This window comes from Camelus dromedarius, chromosome X, assembly GCF_036321535.1.
Source record: "Camelus dromedarius isolate mCamDro1 chromosome X, mCamDro1.pat, whole genome shotgun sequence".
NCBI lineage: Eukaryota > Metazoa > Chordata > Mammalia > Artiodactyla > Camelidae > Camelus > Camelus dromedarius.
Window position 1 is genome coordinate 59,857,001 of NC_087472.1, and position 15,686 is coordinate 59,872,686.

A 15,686-nucleotide genomic window follows, 5' to 3' on the forward strand; every position below is an offset into this window, starting at 1 on the left:
TAGGCAAATATTGCAATGTAATACTTAAGGCCCTGGAGTTGCAAAAGAAAGGTAAACTACCAATAGGAAAAAAACTGGCTATTTTTATACTGATATGGCAATGTTTGGGAAACACAACCCTGAGGTTACCTTCTCAAGCTCCACCTCATTCCCACTGAAAAAATTTCCCCTTACTTTTAGGATAAAGACAAAACTCCTGGGGGAGGGTATAGCTCAATGGTAGAGTGCGTGATTAGCATGGGTCCTGGGTCAATCCCCTCCATTAAAGTAAATAAGTAGTGCTTGCCTTGGGAGCACATGTTCTAAAATTGGAACAATACAGAGAAGATTAGCATGGACCCTGTGCAAGGATGACACAGAAATTCATGAAGCATTCCATATCCTCACAGACATAGTAAACAAACTCATGGTTACCAGGGGAGAAGGGAGTGGGAAGGGATACACTGGGAGTTCAAGATTTGCAAATGTTAATTACTATATATAAAATAGATTAAAAAACTAGTTTCTTCTGTATAGCACAAGGAATTAAAATATTTGTACTAACCTATAATGAAAAAGAATATGAAAACGAATATATATATGTATATGTATGACTGAAACATGCTGTGCACCAGAAATTGACACATTGTAACTACAATTAAAAAACAAAAAAATAAAGATTATAAAGTTAAAAATTTTAAAAATAAATAGGTAAATAAATAAACCTAATTATCTCCCCCTCCCAAAACAAATAAACAAAAAACAAGTAGTAATAATAATAATAAGACAAAACTCCTTCCCAGGGTCTACCTTGCCCAGAGGCATGGTTTCCTTCCTACCGCTTCTATGTAGCCATCCAATACTCATCTTTCTGGCCTTAATTTGAAGGTAGCCCGTATCTAGTCCAAGACGAATCTCTCTACCCTTGGTGCTCCTGAACACATTTCCTCATTTGTAAAATGGGAATAATAATAATACCTACGTCACAGATGGTTCAGGATTAAATGAGGTCAGTCAAGTAAGAAGAGCTCTCTGCTCAGAGGCTGGCACAGTGAATGACAGCTATTATTTAATCAAATCAAGCCCTGTTTCTCCTTCCTTGCATTCAATACAGTTCTTCAAACCCACTTGTCATCCGGTTTCTGCACTCACCATTTCAAAGAAACTGTTTTCCCTAGGCCCACCGATTGACAAGTACAAATGACAAATTTCAGTCCTTATCTGATTGACCTTTCTGCGCATACTAGACATTGCTGCCCACTCCATCCTTTGAAATCCTCCTTTGGCTTCCCTAAAGACAGCGTATTCTGGTTTCCTCATACTTCTCTGGCCAATATTTTAAAGGACCTTCTGTGGTTCTTTCATTGATTACTTTATCAATTAAAAAATGTTTTAATTTTATCAGTAATACATGCATATTTCTGTGCCAATGACAACTACTCAGCAAGGCCTTCTTTGACCATTAAATTAGCACCCTCACCCCATACCCTCTCACATCACTGTGTTTTGTCTTCGTAGTATTTCTCTCACTCTTATTCACTTGTTTATTGCCTTCCTCCCCCACTAGATTCTAAACTCTTTGAGGGAAAGGGGTATGTTTTAGTCACTGCTGTATTCAGAGCACCAAGAATAAAGCCTGGCACTCAGTAGGCTCAAGCAATACTTCTTGACTAACTGACTGAACTATCCCCCACATTCAGTCAGTCGCTTATAGATCTTACCTCCTACATCCTGAAATCTTTGCCCACTGTTCTTGCCTTATGACTGACTCATGTATCTTCCTAGATGGCGGCCACAACCATCTCCAGTCCTGTTCTCCAATCCATATCCCAAATCACTGCTCAAGTGATCCAAGTCCTCCAATAGATCCTACTGCCATTCAGATTAAGTCCAGATTCTTAAACAAAGCATAGAAAGCTCTCCATGATCTGGACCCTGGCTAATTCGCATTTAGCTCTTGCCAGCCCCTTCCATGTGCATCACGCTCTTAACCATCCCTAACTATTCACAGGCACATTAGTAACGTGCTCTTTTCTCTGCTTGGAATGACGCCTACTCCCTACCCCTCATGCCTTCATCTCTGGGGAGATCTGTCTCCTTTATTTCCAGAGTTGGGGCTACATGTCCCCCTCCTCTGTACCTTTATAGGGCACTACCTTTATCATTTCACTTATCACACTCTTGTGTGAACTAGTCCATCTCCAACACTGTATTCACAGCACCCAGCATGGTGCTTGGCCCAGAGTTGCCAAGAAATGGTTATTGAAAGGAAATCCACAAATCTAGCTCTCATATTCAGGTCTTCACCCCAAAATGCTTTACCTTTTCTGCTTCTACACCCTGACAGCTGTGTTGCTGAGTACCTTTGGAGAAAAACCACACAATAAAGTAAATGGGCACCATTTTAGATGAACGGTCTTTAATCTCATTTGTGCATTTGACACCTAGCAATTCTTTTATGGGTCCCTGGTTAGCTCCAGCTCCCATTTCTCTCAGTGATCATTAAAAAAAAAAACAAACAAGAAACACTTCAACATTGACAGAAGGGTTTACAGTGAAAAGAATGTGCCCTCCCCACACTCTATCTCACTCCTAGGGGTGTTAACAGTTTGAAGTGCATCTTGGCCAAATCTTCTCTGTGAGTGTGCAAATATGGATTTACACCCTCTTTGCCCCCTAAATAAAGGAAATCCAACACCACCTATTCTTCTGATTTATTTTTTCAAAAATATCTTTCCACATTCGCACCTAGAGATTTTCCTCATTCTTTTTTTGCAATTGCACATTTTTTTCACTGGCTGAATGTACCGTAATTCAACCTCTGTTACTGCCGGACATTTAACTGGTTTCCCGTTTTTCACACTCTCCCTCAATAGTTCAACACTTTTGTTCAAGCTCCCATCGCATTTTTGCTTTTCTCACTAGGATGATTTTACCTTTTTCACAGAGGAAACGGACGCTATGAAGTGTGAACTCCTCCAACTTCCTATCTCCTTCATCTATACACTGGTCTGTAACTCTCTCCTTCCTTTTCTTTGTCTCAGGTGGAAAAGATCGCTTCTCCTATGGGAGGAAATGCTATCTATGCTAACATTCCTTCCTGTTTTCACAGGGGTCTTTCTAACCATTATCTTCTCTTGCTTTATTTATTTATGTGTTTTCTTGTTATGTTTTTGTTTTGGGGGGAGGTAGTTAGGTTTGTTTATTTACTTATTTCGATGGAGGTACTGAGGATTGAACCCAGGACCTCCTACATGCTAAGCAGGCACTCTGCCACTGAGCTATATACCCTCCCCGCTTCTCTCAGTTTTTTTCCCCAGCCCCTCCCTTCTCTACTGCTTTCTCCACTAAGCCTATGTAAGCATGCTTATTTACCTGTCATCTTAAGACTCTCCCTCTTTTACTCCTCACAGCCTAGCTTCTGGAATGAGTAGTCTAAGACCTCCATTGTCACTTCCTCATCTTCCATCTGTTCCTCACCCTCCTGCTGGCTGGCTTCCGATCTCATTGCTCTAAAACCACTTTTGCTAGCTAAGGTCACCAGGGACCTCCTAGTTACCAAACCCAAAGGTTCTCTCTCTCAGGCTTTATTTTACTTGACTTCTCTGGAGTATATCTGCTAAGCCTTTTTTCCTTTTTCCTTCAAAGTCCTTCCTTGGTTTAAGAAATACTCACTCCTCAGAAGTTTTCCTTCTGTTTCTGACCACCCTTCAACAAACATTGGTCTTCACCAGGATTCTGCCCTCCACGCTCTTCTGACTACACAGGCTTCCTGGGTGAGCTCAGCTGCTCCCAAGTTTGCACAAATCTTAAGCTTTCTATGTATCCTACTATAAACTTACATGCTCCCAGTCGAACTTAGCTCTCTCTCCTACATTCCGCCTTCAACCTGTTCAGTGAATGGCATCACCACTTGCACAGTCATCTAAGTCAGAAACCTAGGTTCCCCCTTGTTTTCCCTACTTTCCATTATCCAGTCAGTCACTAAGAGGCACCTCTCTCGTTCCATCCCTACTGCCAATGACTCAGCCAGTTTTAAGTCTCCCTCATCTCTCACCTGGCTTCACCCCTCCCGAGTCCACCCACATGCACACTTGTGCCAGTGAGCTAAAACAAGCATTTGATCTTGAGCCTTGTGATCACTACATTGCATGGCTTCCTTATACTCCATCCACCCAGAACTGCTTGTTGTCCCATGAACAGACTATGTGGTTTCAAGCCCCTCAGCATTCTGCTCCCTCTGCCTAGAATGCCTTCTTCCCCCCAACCCCCGCTCCCCTCCCCTGGCAGACTCCAACCTATTCTTAACCATCTATCTGAGGGGTCTCCTCTGTGAAGACTTCTCATCCTCACTCCATAAGCAGAGTTGCTAACTCCTTCCTAACACCATGAAACCTTGTGAATATTGCAATGATCACTTTTTCTTAAACTTATTTACATATATTTCTACCTCTCATTCTAGATCTTAAGTGCCCTGCAATCAGAAACTCTTACTTCCGTATCAGCGTCTGGCAGACTGCTTGCTAAAAATAAAAGGCTTGATAAATGCTGAATAAATGAATGAATACCATGGACCCATCCAATCTCCTCAACCAAAATTCTGGAAGCCACCTTCCATTCTTCCTTCTTCACCCCGCAAATGCCAACTGGTCATCAAGGCCTGTTGATTCTACCCCCTAAAGGTCTCTCAGATTTATCCTCCCAGTTTAGGCTCCCTTACCCCTTGAACTAGATGTGCCCCCTCCAAACCATTCTCCATACTACCGCTGGAATTTAAAAAAAATTTTATTACAAAAATACATTCTTGTAAAAAAATTCAAACAATACAGAAATAAAAGCACAATACTCGACCCAGTACACAAACAATCATATAGCCCCCATCCCCTCCAATCCCATTCCCCAGAGGTTATCACTGTCAACAGTTTTGCATATATCCTTTCAGACCTTTTCCTTTGCATTTACAAATATATATAAGCACATATAAATATACGCACATGGTTTTGTCATTTACAAAAATGGGATCACACTTGTTACATATGATTCTTCGATTTCCTTTCATTCATTATACAGAAAATTTCTAAATCACAAGTCTGATTATATTATTCCACTCAAGCGCTTCATTTCTTATAATATAAAATTCATGCACATTAAGTATCAAACTCAAAGCTCTTGGTGATAAGCTTCCTGTCCATCTTCCAGTCACATCTCTAGCCATTCATTTCAGGATTAAAGGACTGGAACATAAACCACCTTAAATCCTTCTGGAACAAGGCAGGTACAAACAAACAAACAAACAAACAAACAAACAAACTAGGAACACACTCTGCTATTTCTAGACTTCAGCCTTTCCACTTCGTGTTACACTCTGCCTGGACTTTTCCATCTGGCAAGCTCCTACTGGATCTTCAACCATCAGCTTAAAAATTACCTCTAGGAAGACTTCTCCGACTTTTTCAGACATAATCACGCCTCTGTCTCCCCTATACTTTATATCTAGCTTCTTAATTGCACTTATCTCACAGTAATGATTTATCACCATGTTTTGAATTCCAACCCCCTCCCCCAACTTGATGGTGAGCTCTTTGGGTAAAAGGAATGTGTCTTATTTAACGCTGCATCCCAAGGATCTGACAGAGAGCTTATCATTGAGCAGATGCTCAATAACAAATCTGTTGAGGATTTTATGATTCTAGGAAAATTTACTGTGTGCCTACTCTTCGCAGAACCACATCCTAAGCATGAAAAGAAACGGAAGACACAGTCTTCTCCCTAAGGAACTTAACCATTTCCCTACTGTTTTCCCTGGTGGGGGAGGGACAGAACACATTTACATGGCAACGTATCATTTCTGATATACAGGCTGTTTCAAAAATTTATAGCCGTTTGCCTCCAATCCATTTAGGAACAAGGCATTGTATAGTCAAATAAATAATACAATAATGGGCAGTTTGTCCAATAGCTTTATGTTTTTAGTGTGGCACAGGGTCCACCAGAACTCAAGTCTCTGCCCCAGCATGGGGGCTGTCACCTGTTCCGGCCTGCAAATTAGAAAACTGAGACGATACCATGCATGGAAATTTTCTAATACATCAAGAGGACAGAAAGCTATTAGTTCTTTCATAATTTCTCCTCCTTCTCCTAGAAAAAAAACGATGCCAAAAGCAATAGGTGGAGGTAAAGGAGGGCACTGGAGAAGGAGGAGACTGCTCACTTTTTGTTAGCGGTAGAGGGTAGGGGGTACTTGGTTTTAAATCAAACAGTGGCACTGCCCCAGGAAGATCAGGAGAGCCAATTTATTATCATTTACTATTTTTTAAAGGCTAAGGTGTTAATCTGGTGACTTCAGGATCAGACACTGTACAAATATAAACAAATGGGGGAAAGGTGAATCACCTAGGCTGGAGAACAGGGAAGGCTGACCAAGGAGACCCAAAGGAAGCCTCATTCATCAGAGTCCAAGTCACTGTCCCCAGCAATGGAGTGGAAATCCTCACTGTCCTCCTCGTCCTCTGACAGGTGGACCTGGCTTAGTACGCTCGGCCCAGAACGCTGCTCTTCCTCCTCCTCATCTTCTTCCTCCTCTGATACCTCATACCCACCGATGCTGCTGAAGCTTGTGTCTTGGGTGTTCGACTTGGGATCAGGCTCCTCATAGCTCCCATAACTGAGAAGAGAAACATGTCATCTCTCAAGCTCGACACCATCCTCTAGCTGACCAGTCCCACTCTAGGTGCCGCCAAGGGATCTGCCCATCTAACCGCCCCTGGGAGCTAACATGGCTGGGTCTGGACTGTTCTACAGGTCCCCGAGAGAAAAATGATCCTGTTCAGAAACATCAACTTGCCAACTTCATGTACGCAAGAACCTGAATGAAAGAGACTCCCATACACCTGGACAACACCCTGCCAGCTTACGTGACCATAAATGCTCTGACAGCTTCATAGTTTCGTCTGCCACTCACAGCTTCCTCATCTACATAGCCAAGGAGTCAACAGTCCTGGAGATCCTACCTCTTCACTATATCTCTCCATCTGTATGTCTCTATCCCCTCCTTTCCATCCCTACTCTGCCTGCCTTGGCTTGGTCCTTTGTGATCTCAGGCCTGCACCACTGAAATCAGTCTTCATGCCTCCAGTCTTGTTCTCCCCCAATTTATTCTTCACATTTCTGCCAGAGTGCTCTTCATTTTTTGTTTGTTTGTTTATTCTTAATTTGACTTAAAAAAAAATCACACAAGTAATGCATGCTCACTGGTTAAAAAAAAGTCAGAATATACACCAGAAAAAAAGAGAAAAAAAATCACCAATAACTCCACCACCCAGAAATAATCTTTTGGTAGATGACCTTCCAAATTTTTTTCTATGCACTTCATTTCAATGCTTCAACATTTTTTTTAATTTACAAAATTGGAATACTCTACATACTCTTCAGGAATCTGCTTTTCCCCTAATGTTTATAATGAACATCTTCCCACGTCAGTAAACATACATCTAGAGTGTCATTTTAACAGCTGCATGGTATTCCACTGTATGGCTGTAACAGAATTTAATTCACAGTCTCTTACTAGGACATTTAAGCTTTCTTCAATTTTCCCACTATTAAAACGATGCTGTAAGAAACATCCTTATACAAACATCTTGATGAAGGTTACTTTATTATTCCCATGGAATAACTTCCTAGGTATGGAATTTGGGGGCCAAAGGGGATGCACAGTTTTTAAGTTTTTGACTTATAATGATAAATTCCTGTACTTCTCTTGCCCACCCCATTTTGTCAATTTACCAACCAGTGGTTTGAGAATGTCTTTTTCCTCTCGTCCTTTCTAACACTGGGCATTATCATTCGTTTAATCTTTGCCCATCTTCTAGGTAAAAAAATTGCATTTCATTGTTTTATTGCATTTCTTTGATTCCTAGGGAAGCTAATTTTTCATATATTTATTGGCCATCTGCATTTCTTTTGTGGATTGTTCACTCATGTCTTTTACCCAACCATTTTTCGGGGCACAGAGCAATCTTCCCAAAATAAAATGCTGATCACACCGCTCTCATTCGATGTCCACCCCAAACTTTCAGGCCCTTCATGATTTGATCCTTACCTACCTCCTTAAATCATCTCTGTCACACAGATCATGGAAAAGCTCCAGCCACACTGAGCTACTGGCTACTTACTCTCGAAGTATTTCACGCCTCTGGGTCCTCACATGTGCTGTTCTTGCTCTCTGGAGTGACCCCTGCCTGCTTCTTCATCTAGCTAATTCCTCTTCTGAGGCAGCTCAGTTTCCTTCTCTAAGCAGTGCCCCTACCCTACACCCTACTCCTACTTAAGTCCCGGAAAACTCCTGTGGTTGCCTATCACAGCACTTTTCACGTTACCCTGTGATTGTGTTTGCCTGTTTCAGGTTTCCACTAGACTGAACTCCTTGAAGGAAGGGACAAGAATCGAGTTGCTTTTGTACTTGTGACAAATACCTACTGGATGAATAAAGACTCTTAACTGCTTGCTGGATGTCCCTGGCTAGATGATTATGTACCTTTAATCCCACGTGTCCAAAGACAGATGCATGTTTTGCTTCCTTTCCCACCTCATCTAATACCTGGTCTTCTTCCTTCCTACCTCAGTGACACTCCTATTCATTATTATATCTTAATCTCCTCACTTCCTAAATCCAATTGATCTACCCTCTAAACAGCTCTTGAAAAGGTCCTTTCCTTTTCCTCTACTCCTAACAGATCCAAGCTGGGTTCTTTATCATTGCCCTAGAGTTACTGAACACACAAATTTGATGTTACTTCCTTTTCCTGAAAGTGATGATTCCATTAACCAAAATCCAAATGTCTCAGCATGCCCGCTGAGGTCCTCTACAACATAATCCCTTGCTAATTCTGAAGCCACAACTCAAAAACAATCTCTTTTCGCTCTGGAATATACTTTGTTATACTTCTGTGCCTTTGAACATATTATTCCATCTCTCAGCATCTCCTCACCTGCTGCCACTTATCTACTTTGTAGACTCCTATTCATCCTGTACCGCCCAGTTCAATTGTTCCCTCATCTGTGAAACTTTCCCTGGTTACATGAAGCAGAGTGAGACACTCCCTTCTCAGTGATGACTTGGCACTTTGTACTTAACTTATGCTATATAGCACTTATTACACTGTATTTGTAATGGTTTTGTTTGCATCAGTCTCTTCCACTAGACTGTGAGCTCCTCAAGGGCAGGACATGTCTTGCTCCTCTGTGTATCCTCAAAGGCCTAGCACAGTGCCTGGCCCTAGTAGGTGCTCAGGAAATGTTTGATAGATGAAAGTAATCTGATGGTGGGCCCTCTGATACCATAGCTGGGCACCTGCCACAGCCCTGTAGCATGTTGCTGCCGATTACCTGATGTTGCTATCCTCCAAACCATGAGAAGCCTCCCCACCGTCTCCCTCATAGGACATCAAGCTTTCTTCATTTTCCATGCCCATCCTTGTGTTCTCCTGAAGCACGCGGGGCTGCTTGGGTCTTATCCCACCAGATCCCACATCAGAGTCACTCCCACTTTCACTCAACTGGATAGCTGTGAAAAGAGACAGATCCCGAGGTGAGCTTGACAGAATTAACATCTTTGGCTTAGTCTTCCAGAACTACTTAATCCCACACATCTACATGGGCATCTTGCCTGGACTCCTCACCTCAGAGGACTGTCTAGGGTCAACACTGACAAGATCTGTAGTTTGGATACTGAATTCAAAAACCATTTCCTTTTTTCATTTCAATCCAATCTAGCTGTTTATTCCCCTATCATCTCCTCCTATAGTTTTGCCCCTGCCATTGCCAATAATCCACAAAATATCCCAAAGCAGGATCTTTTTTCTTAATCTTCCTATTGCCACATATAACACTTTCTTCTTGTTTTTTCTGGGGGGTGAGTGGTTGAGGGGAATTAGGTTTACCTGTTTATTTTAATGGAGGTGCTGGGGATTGAACTCAGGACCTTGTACATGCTAAGCACATACTCCACCACTGGGCTATATCCTCCCCCCTTCTTTCTCATTTTTATTAAGTATTCAAATCAAAGCTGCTGCTTGGGCATGATCTTTTCCATTGCCATCTTTTGTACCTCCTATGTTGTATTTCTTCACCTCTTCTAAGACTGTTGAATTTGACCATCCTATGAGTGAGTGCTCAGTACCCTGAGGTCTATTAATGGGACTTCAATAAAAGAGCAGCTTCTGGTAACAGCATACTTGGCCCAGAGCTTCCTACCAAGTCCTAAGGGTGCTATGGTGACCTACTTACCAGAGAAAGGGTTATCTCCTTCTTCATCACTCCCAGCATCTTCCTCATCATCTTCTCCCTCAGACATAAGCAAATCCTCATATAGGACACTGGCTTGAGGCTGTTGCACAGTTCCTTCCTCTTCATCTCCAAGATCACCATCTGCATCTTCACCTTCCTGAATGAGACCAGTTGGGGATCAAAGTCCCATCAATCAACCAAGTAAGAGACCAGAAGCTGCTGCCAGCCAGCCCCCCTCTTGTTACCTCACAAGAAGTTAAGTAATTTTGGTGGATAGACTAGTTTAGCTGGTTCCAAGGATTAAAGTCAGATTGGGCCTCACTATGGAGAACCTTCGATATGGACTTGGGATTTGGCCTGCTCTACACTACTGGGGTTCCTACCATAGAAGGGTATAAATTAACCATAAGCTTTCTGTAAGCATACTCACTGGGGCTGGAGTCTTAGGTTTCCCATCCTCCTCCTCCTCATCATCATACCCTTCAATATCTACATCAGAGTCTTCCTCGCCCAGCCTACCTCGGCCCTGGTGCATCTGAGTAAGGAACACAAATAGCACATCATTGAGGGAAGTGCCGGTAGGAGGAGTTAACTGAGGGCTGTCACCCAGAATGGATGCTCTTCCCTGATATCCCAGCCAACCCCACAGCTAGTGGGGGCTGTTTACACAGCTCAAGGCATGTGCATTTTCTCCTTGTTTATTCTTTGGAAATCACAAGTAGAGTAAAAAACCCAAAGAACAGGAAGGTCCTTGGTCTACTCGTACTATATCATCACAAGGAGACTCTTCCTTTCTAAGCCAAGGTGTCCCTAAGCTTGTGTTGGACTATTTGGGACAGAAAAACCCTCCTGGGTTTCGCACTCTCCAGTGGGACCCTGACTGAGCTCAGCTGATAAATTTCTGGCTTCAGATCAGGAGTATATTCAGATACCTCTAGAAAAAGGCCAATTTAAAATACAATTTTATAGATAACTTTTAGATTTTAACACACATACAGTAAAGCAGCAGGGCAATTATTCTGAACTCTGTCTCCGAATACAGTTGGTCTTTCTAGTCACCCGTCCGTCAGGTTGCTCTGATGCCTCACACACTTTTTCATACTTTGGCCGGCCCTTAAGTTCTGCTGAGCCTGACTCTGCCCATGGTCACGTGACAGCAGAAGACAATGTCAGTCATTCGACCTGACTATCCCACCTTGAAATCACATTCCAGGCCCTCATTCCCAGAGCCAAGAGGCCCAATCATCATCCTTGACACATGCTATACATATCACCACCATCACTCCCCCACCTCCCACCCCCAGGCATACTACCAATCTCACAAAGAGAAAAAGAAGATCCTACCTGTGTCACCTGCTTTTCTGGAGTGGCGGTGGGAATATCCAGGACAGACATATTGCTCTCATCTTGAAATACAGAGGCATCTCGAGACATACTGAGGGATGTGTTGGTATCATACAAATCAGGAGGCTGTGGCACAAATCATACAACTTAGCTTCTATTTAGTAAAGGGAGTAAGAAATACAGAGAACTTCCCTTTAGAGCATTCACTGCAGAAAAAGGTCATGCAGAACAATCCATTTAAAGAGAAAACATAGTTTTGACAACACAGTTTTATGGACAGGTTTTGGGGACTCTTACAAATGTTGCTCATTCCACCAGAGAGGCATCTGATGTATATGATCAGAAGCCTGAGGCAGAAAAGCATCAAAACTATGGGACAATTCTATGTCTTAACAGCCCTTTTGGTCAATAATCTAATTTCTTCTAAGCCTTGACTGATTTTTTTTAGGCCCAGGGCTTCATATCAGTGCTATTTTGAGTGTCTGGTTTAGAGACATCTAATAAAAAATGGGATAAAGAAATTTCAATTCCAACAAGAGCATGGAATAGGGTAATAGCTTATGAGCTCACCAGAGGATGCCACGAGGCAAAATGGCATGGTGAAAACCATGGACTTTGGAGTAAACTGCCCTGGGTTTGAGTCCTGGCTCCACCACCTGCTAGCTGAGTAACTTGAGTGAATTACTTAACCTCTCTAAGCCTTGGTTTCCTCGGTTGTGAAACATAGATAATGCCTACATCAAGAGGTTGCTGGAAGAATGAAGAGGTGTGTATAAGCTAATGCCTGGTGGTCAGTAAATTACAGATCCCTTCCCTTTTCCCTCTCCTGAAGAGAACAGGGGTTCAGCAAATGGACAATTCACTGAAGGGAAGGCAGGAGGGACTAAAAAAGAACAGGCTGGAGAAGTAAGAAAAAATTTGTTTAAAAAGCTGGCTGAGAGTAGAAATATTGTGCAGTTATTAAAAAATGTTTTCAAAGACTAATGAAAACAAATGCTCAAAAAACAATGTGAAGTAAAAACAAGACACAAAATCATATTGAACAATTTCACTTTAAAAATGTGTCTTGGGCTGAAAAATTGTGCTGAACACTGGAATTTGACACAACATTGTAAAATGATTATAAATCAATAGAAAATGTTAAAAAAAATGTGTCTTGGGGAGGGTATAGCTCAGTGGCAGAGTGCCTGCCTAGCATGCACAAGGTTCTGGGTTCAATCCCCAGTACCTTCGTGAAAAAAATTAAATAAATTAGTAAACCTAATTACCTCCGCTGCAAAAAAATATGTCTATAAATACACGCGCATGCGTGCATACACACGCGCACACACACACCCCTCACAGATTTGAAAGAAATACACCAAAATGTTCACAGTGGTTGCTTCTTTCTGAGTGGTGGACTTGATTTTAGGGAACTTACTTATTCTGTATACGTTCCAATTTTTTCCAATGAACATGTTACTTTTATGAACAAGAAACTCATGTGTTACTTTGTTGCTATTGTTTTTAAAGCGAACAAACAAGGCTGATTGAAAACTGGGTTTTAGAGAAAGACAAAACAGAATTCAAAGCACTACAGTACAGAAAAACTAATGGAACAGCAGAAGAGGAAATTAGGGAATGAAAGGCTATGTGTGAAAATGCAACAGGGAACTATATTCAATATCTTGTAATAACCTTTAATGAAAAACAATATGGAAATGAATATATATATATATATATATATATATGCATGACTGAAACATGCTGTACACCAGAAATTGACACATTCTAAACTGACTATGCTTCAATAAAAAAAAATGCAAAGTGAGCAGTTTTAGATAAAGTGTTACACTAATTGGATGATACAATACAAGCTGTAAATGAGAAATAGTTGAGTAAGAATACATTATTATCACCATTTAGAAGTGGAAGTAAAGTATGCTTACTGTCATGTTCCTACACAACCAAAATTGCATTCTGACAGGTAAAACTTACGCAAACACACTTTAATAGCGTTTGAGTTTAAGAGCAGTAATGAGTAAGGACCATCATTCATGTGCATCTTCCTCAGGTTTAGAGGGAAGGAACTGGGCTTACTATTTTAAACTGTGTATTTATGAGTGAGGGCAACGATGAGAGGGTGAACTGGAATATCTACACTACCTACACCCAACTCTTCATAGGAGATCCTCTAACAGCACCAAACAACAGCTACTCTCAGGAGGGACACAACCCTTGCAAGGTTTTCCTCAGCCATCTGAGATAGTGTCGGAGGGGAAGGGAAGAAAGGAAGATGGCTTCTGGGTCTAAGGCTCTGACTCACCAAAGGACTAGGCTTAGGCTGTCACAGACCAGACCAAGCCATGTGGCATTCAGTGGATGGACTCTCGTGAGGAATGATGGCTGAAACCCAGGCTTTAACTTACCAGAATGGGCCTGTGGAAGCTGTGGGCCTATTAGCAAATAGGGCCTTCCTAGGCAACATCACTCACCCAAGCCCCCTTGACCCAGTCTGCCCACACACTGCAAGAGCCTTTCCTTGCTCTGGGCCTGGAAGTAGTATCTTAGGGCTCTTTATACTTAGCCCCTCAGTGACCTAGGTTTTGGGGTGAAAGAGAGAGTAAAAGATAGATAGGGACAGTGCATGAATGAGATACAGACAGCAATTATCCAACAGAGATCACACAGGCTGCATTATTAGTTCAGAGCGAAACCTGAGCAGAATGAAAAAAAAAGTTTTCCAGTGGGAATTGGGAGAAATGTGCATGAGAATATTTGGTTAAATCTGAAAGGGTCTCTGAGAACTCTGTAGATGACTCTCATACAGATAAGGAAATAAACATTTACTGAATGTCTACTATGTGCTAGGCAAATGACCTCGTTTAATGTTTACACTGATCTTGAAAAGTACATTTTAGAGAAAAGGAAACTGAATTAGAGACGTGAAGTCAACTTTCCAAGTTCACAAAGCTAGACAGCAGCAGAGCTAAGACTCAAACCCAGGCCTGTTTTATGCCAGACTTCATGTACTTTCCACTTTACCACAGTGCCTCCAATACATCTATATTCTGGTAAGTCCTATTCTTCAAATAAGCCAGCCCTCTAAGAGTACAGTACAGATGAAACATACTCTTAGTATATGCAAGGGTCAGATCAGAAAGGCTAAACATTTCTTATTAATCTGGCTCTCTAGTCCGTTACATGTAAATTTAAGAACATTATAAACATTCCCTGTCTTCATTTACGGGGAGAGGGAGTCAGTCCAGGAAAATGGGTGACATCTGAGCTACACTGAGACACCTCTGAGGGAATGAGTAGTCAGGCATCTATAAGGCATAGGAACAATGCAGGCCACGTCTATGCTCTAGGGACATCCTAGAATCCCAGTGTGCAGGCAAAGGAGCTCCAGAGACTCAAGAGGATGCCTCTGGCCACGGCAGTCAGGAATGTGCTATTGCTAAAGACTGCCTGAACAACTAAGACCCCCATCCCGTTTATTCACCCCACACCTGCCTCTTCTCAAGTTAACAAGGCCGCCAAGACCCATGGCCCTCACTCACCTTAGCCTTTGAGAAGACAAGAAAGCACACGAAAGGCATATGAAGAGGAAGGACAGAGAAGAAGGGTATCTCAGTAAATACATCTGTTAACATGCTCCCAATTTCCCAAACCAATAAGAAAACTGCAAGACGTGCTTCTTGGTCCTCAGACTCACCTGGGGTGTGTAAGGCCCTGGGGTCATTGGATCCAAGCTTTCTAATTCTGCTTCCTCCAGTGCTGCTTCTTTAGCTGTACAAATATCCTTCTCAAGTTGAGTCAAATGCTCATCGTACTGAGAAATAAGGAAAATGAGTGAATTCGTTCTACATGGGTTTTAGGCACTGGGGATACAAAAGTCGTAAAAAGAGCAAATGAAAATCCTTGTCTTAACGCAGCTTCTACTCTAGTGGCAGAACATATACGGTAATTAAAGAATTACACCGTTTATTAAAAACATTAAGTGCCAGGTAGGAAAATAAAACAGGGAAGGAAATAAGGGATGTGGGGTGAGGGCGGGATGCTGCATTTTAAAATAGGATAGGCAGAGAAGGCCTCCT

At 42.0% G+C, this 15,686-nt stretch overlaps 1 protein-coding gene and 1 non-coding gene across 7 annotated transcripts in view; one reads left to right on the top strand and one right to left on the bottom strand.

Moving 5' to 3' along the window:
- The first annotated feature begins 278 nt into the window (after positions 1 to 278).
- LOC116151139 (U6 spliceosomal RNA) lies at positions 279 to 385 on the top strand. Its single transcript, XR_004134915.1, has one exon. It is a non-coding gene; the product is annotated as a U6 spliceosomal RNA (small nuclear RNA).
- A 4,361-nt stretch (positions 386 to 4,746) lies between these two features.
- Positions 4,747 to 15,686, bottom strand: part of TAF1 (TATA-box binding protein associated factor 1) — a 64,382-nt gene continuing 53,442 nt past the window's right edge. For 4 of the 6 annotated variants that reach the window (XM_010978762.3, XM_031446413.2, XM_064483049.1 and 1 more), the window contains exons 34-39: positions 15,305 to 15,421; positions 11,608 to 11,733; positions 10,694 to 10,798; positions 10,264 to 10,420; positions 9,364 to 9,541; positions 4,747 to 6,643 (exon numbers count right to left, since the gene is read on the bottom strand). In XM_010978762.3, the coding sequence (XP_010977064.2) occupies positions 6,421 to 6,643; positions 9,364 to 9,541; positions 10,264 to 10,420; positions 10,694 to 10,798; positions 11,608 to 11,733; positions 15,305 to 15,421 (906 nt within the window). In that variant the 3' untranslated portion in view covers positions 4,747 to 6,420. The remainder of the gene's footprint in view (positions 6,644 to 9,363; positions 9,542 to 10,263; positions 10,421 to 10,693; positions 10,799 to 11,607; positions 11,734 to 15,304; positions 15,422 to 15,686) is intronic. The other 2 variants (XM_031446415.2, XM_031446416.2) reach the window with 1 other exon arrangement.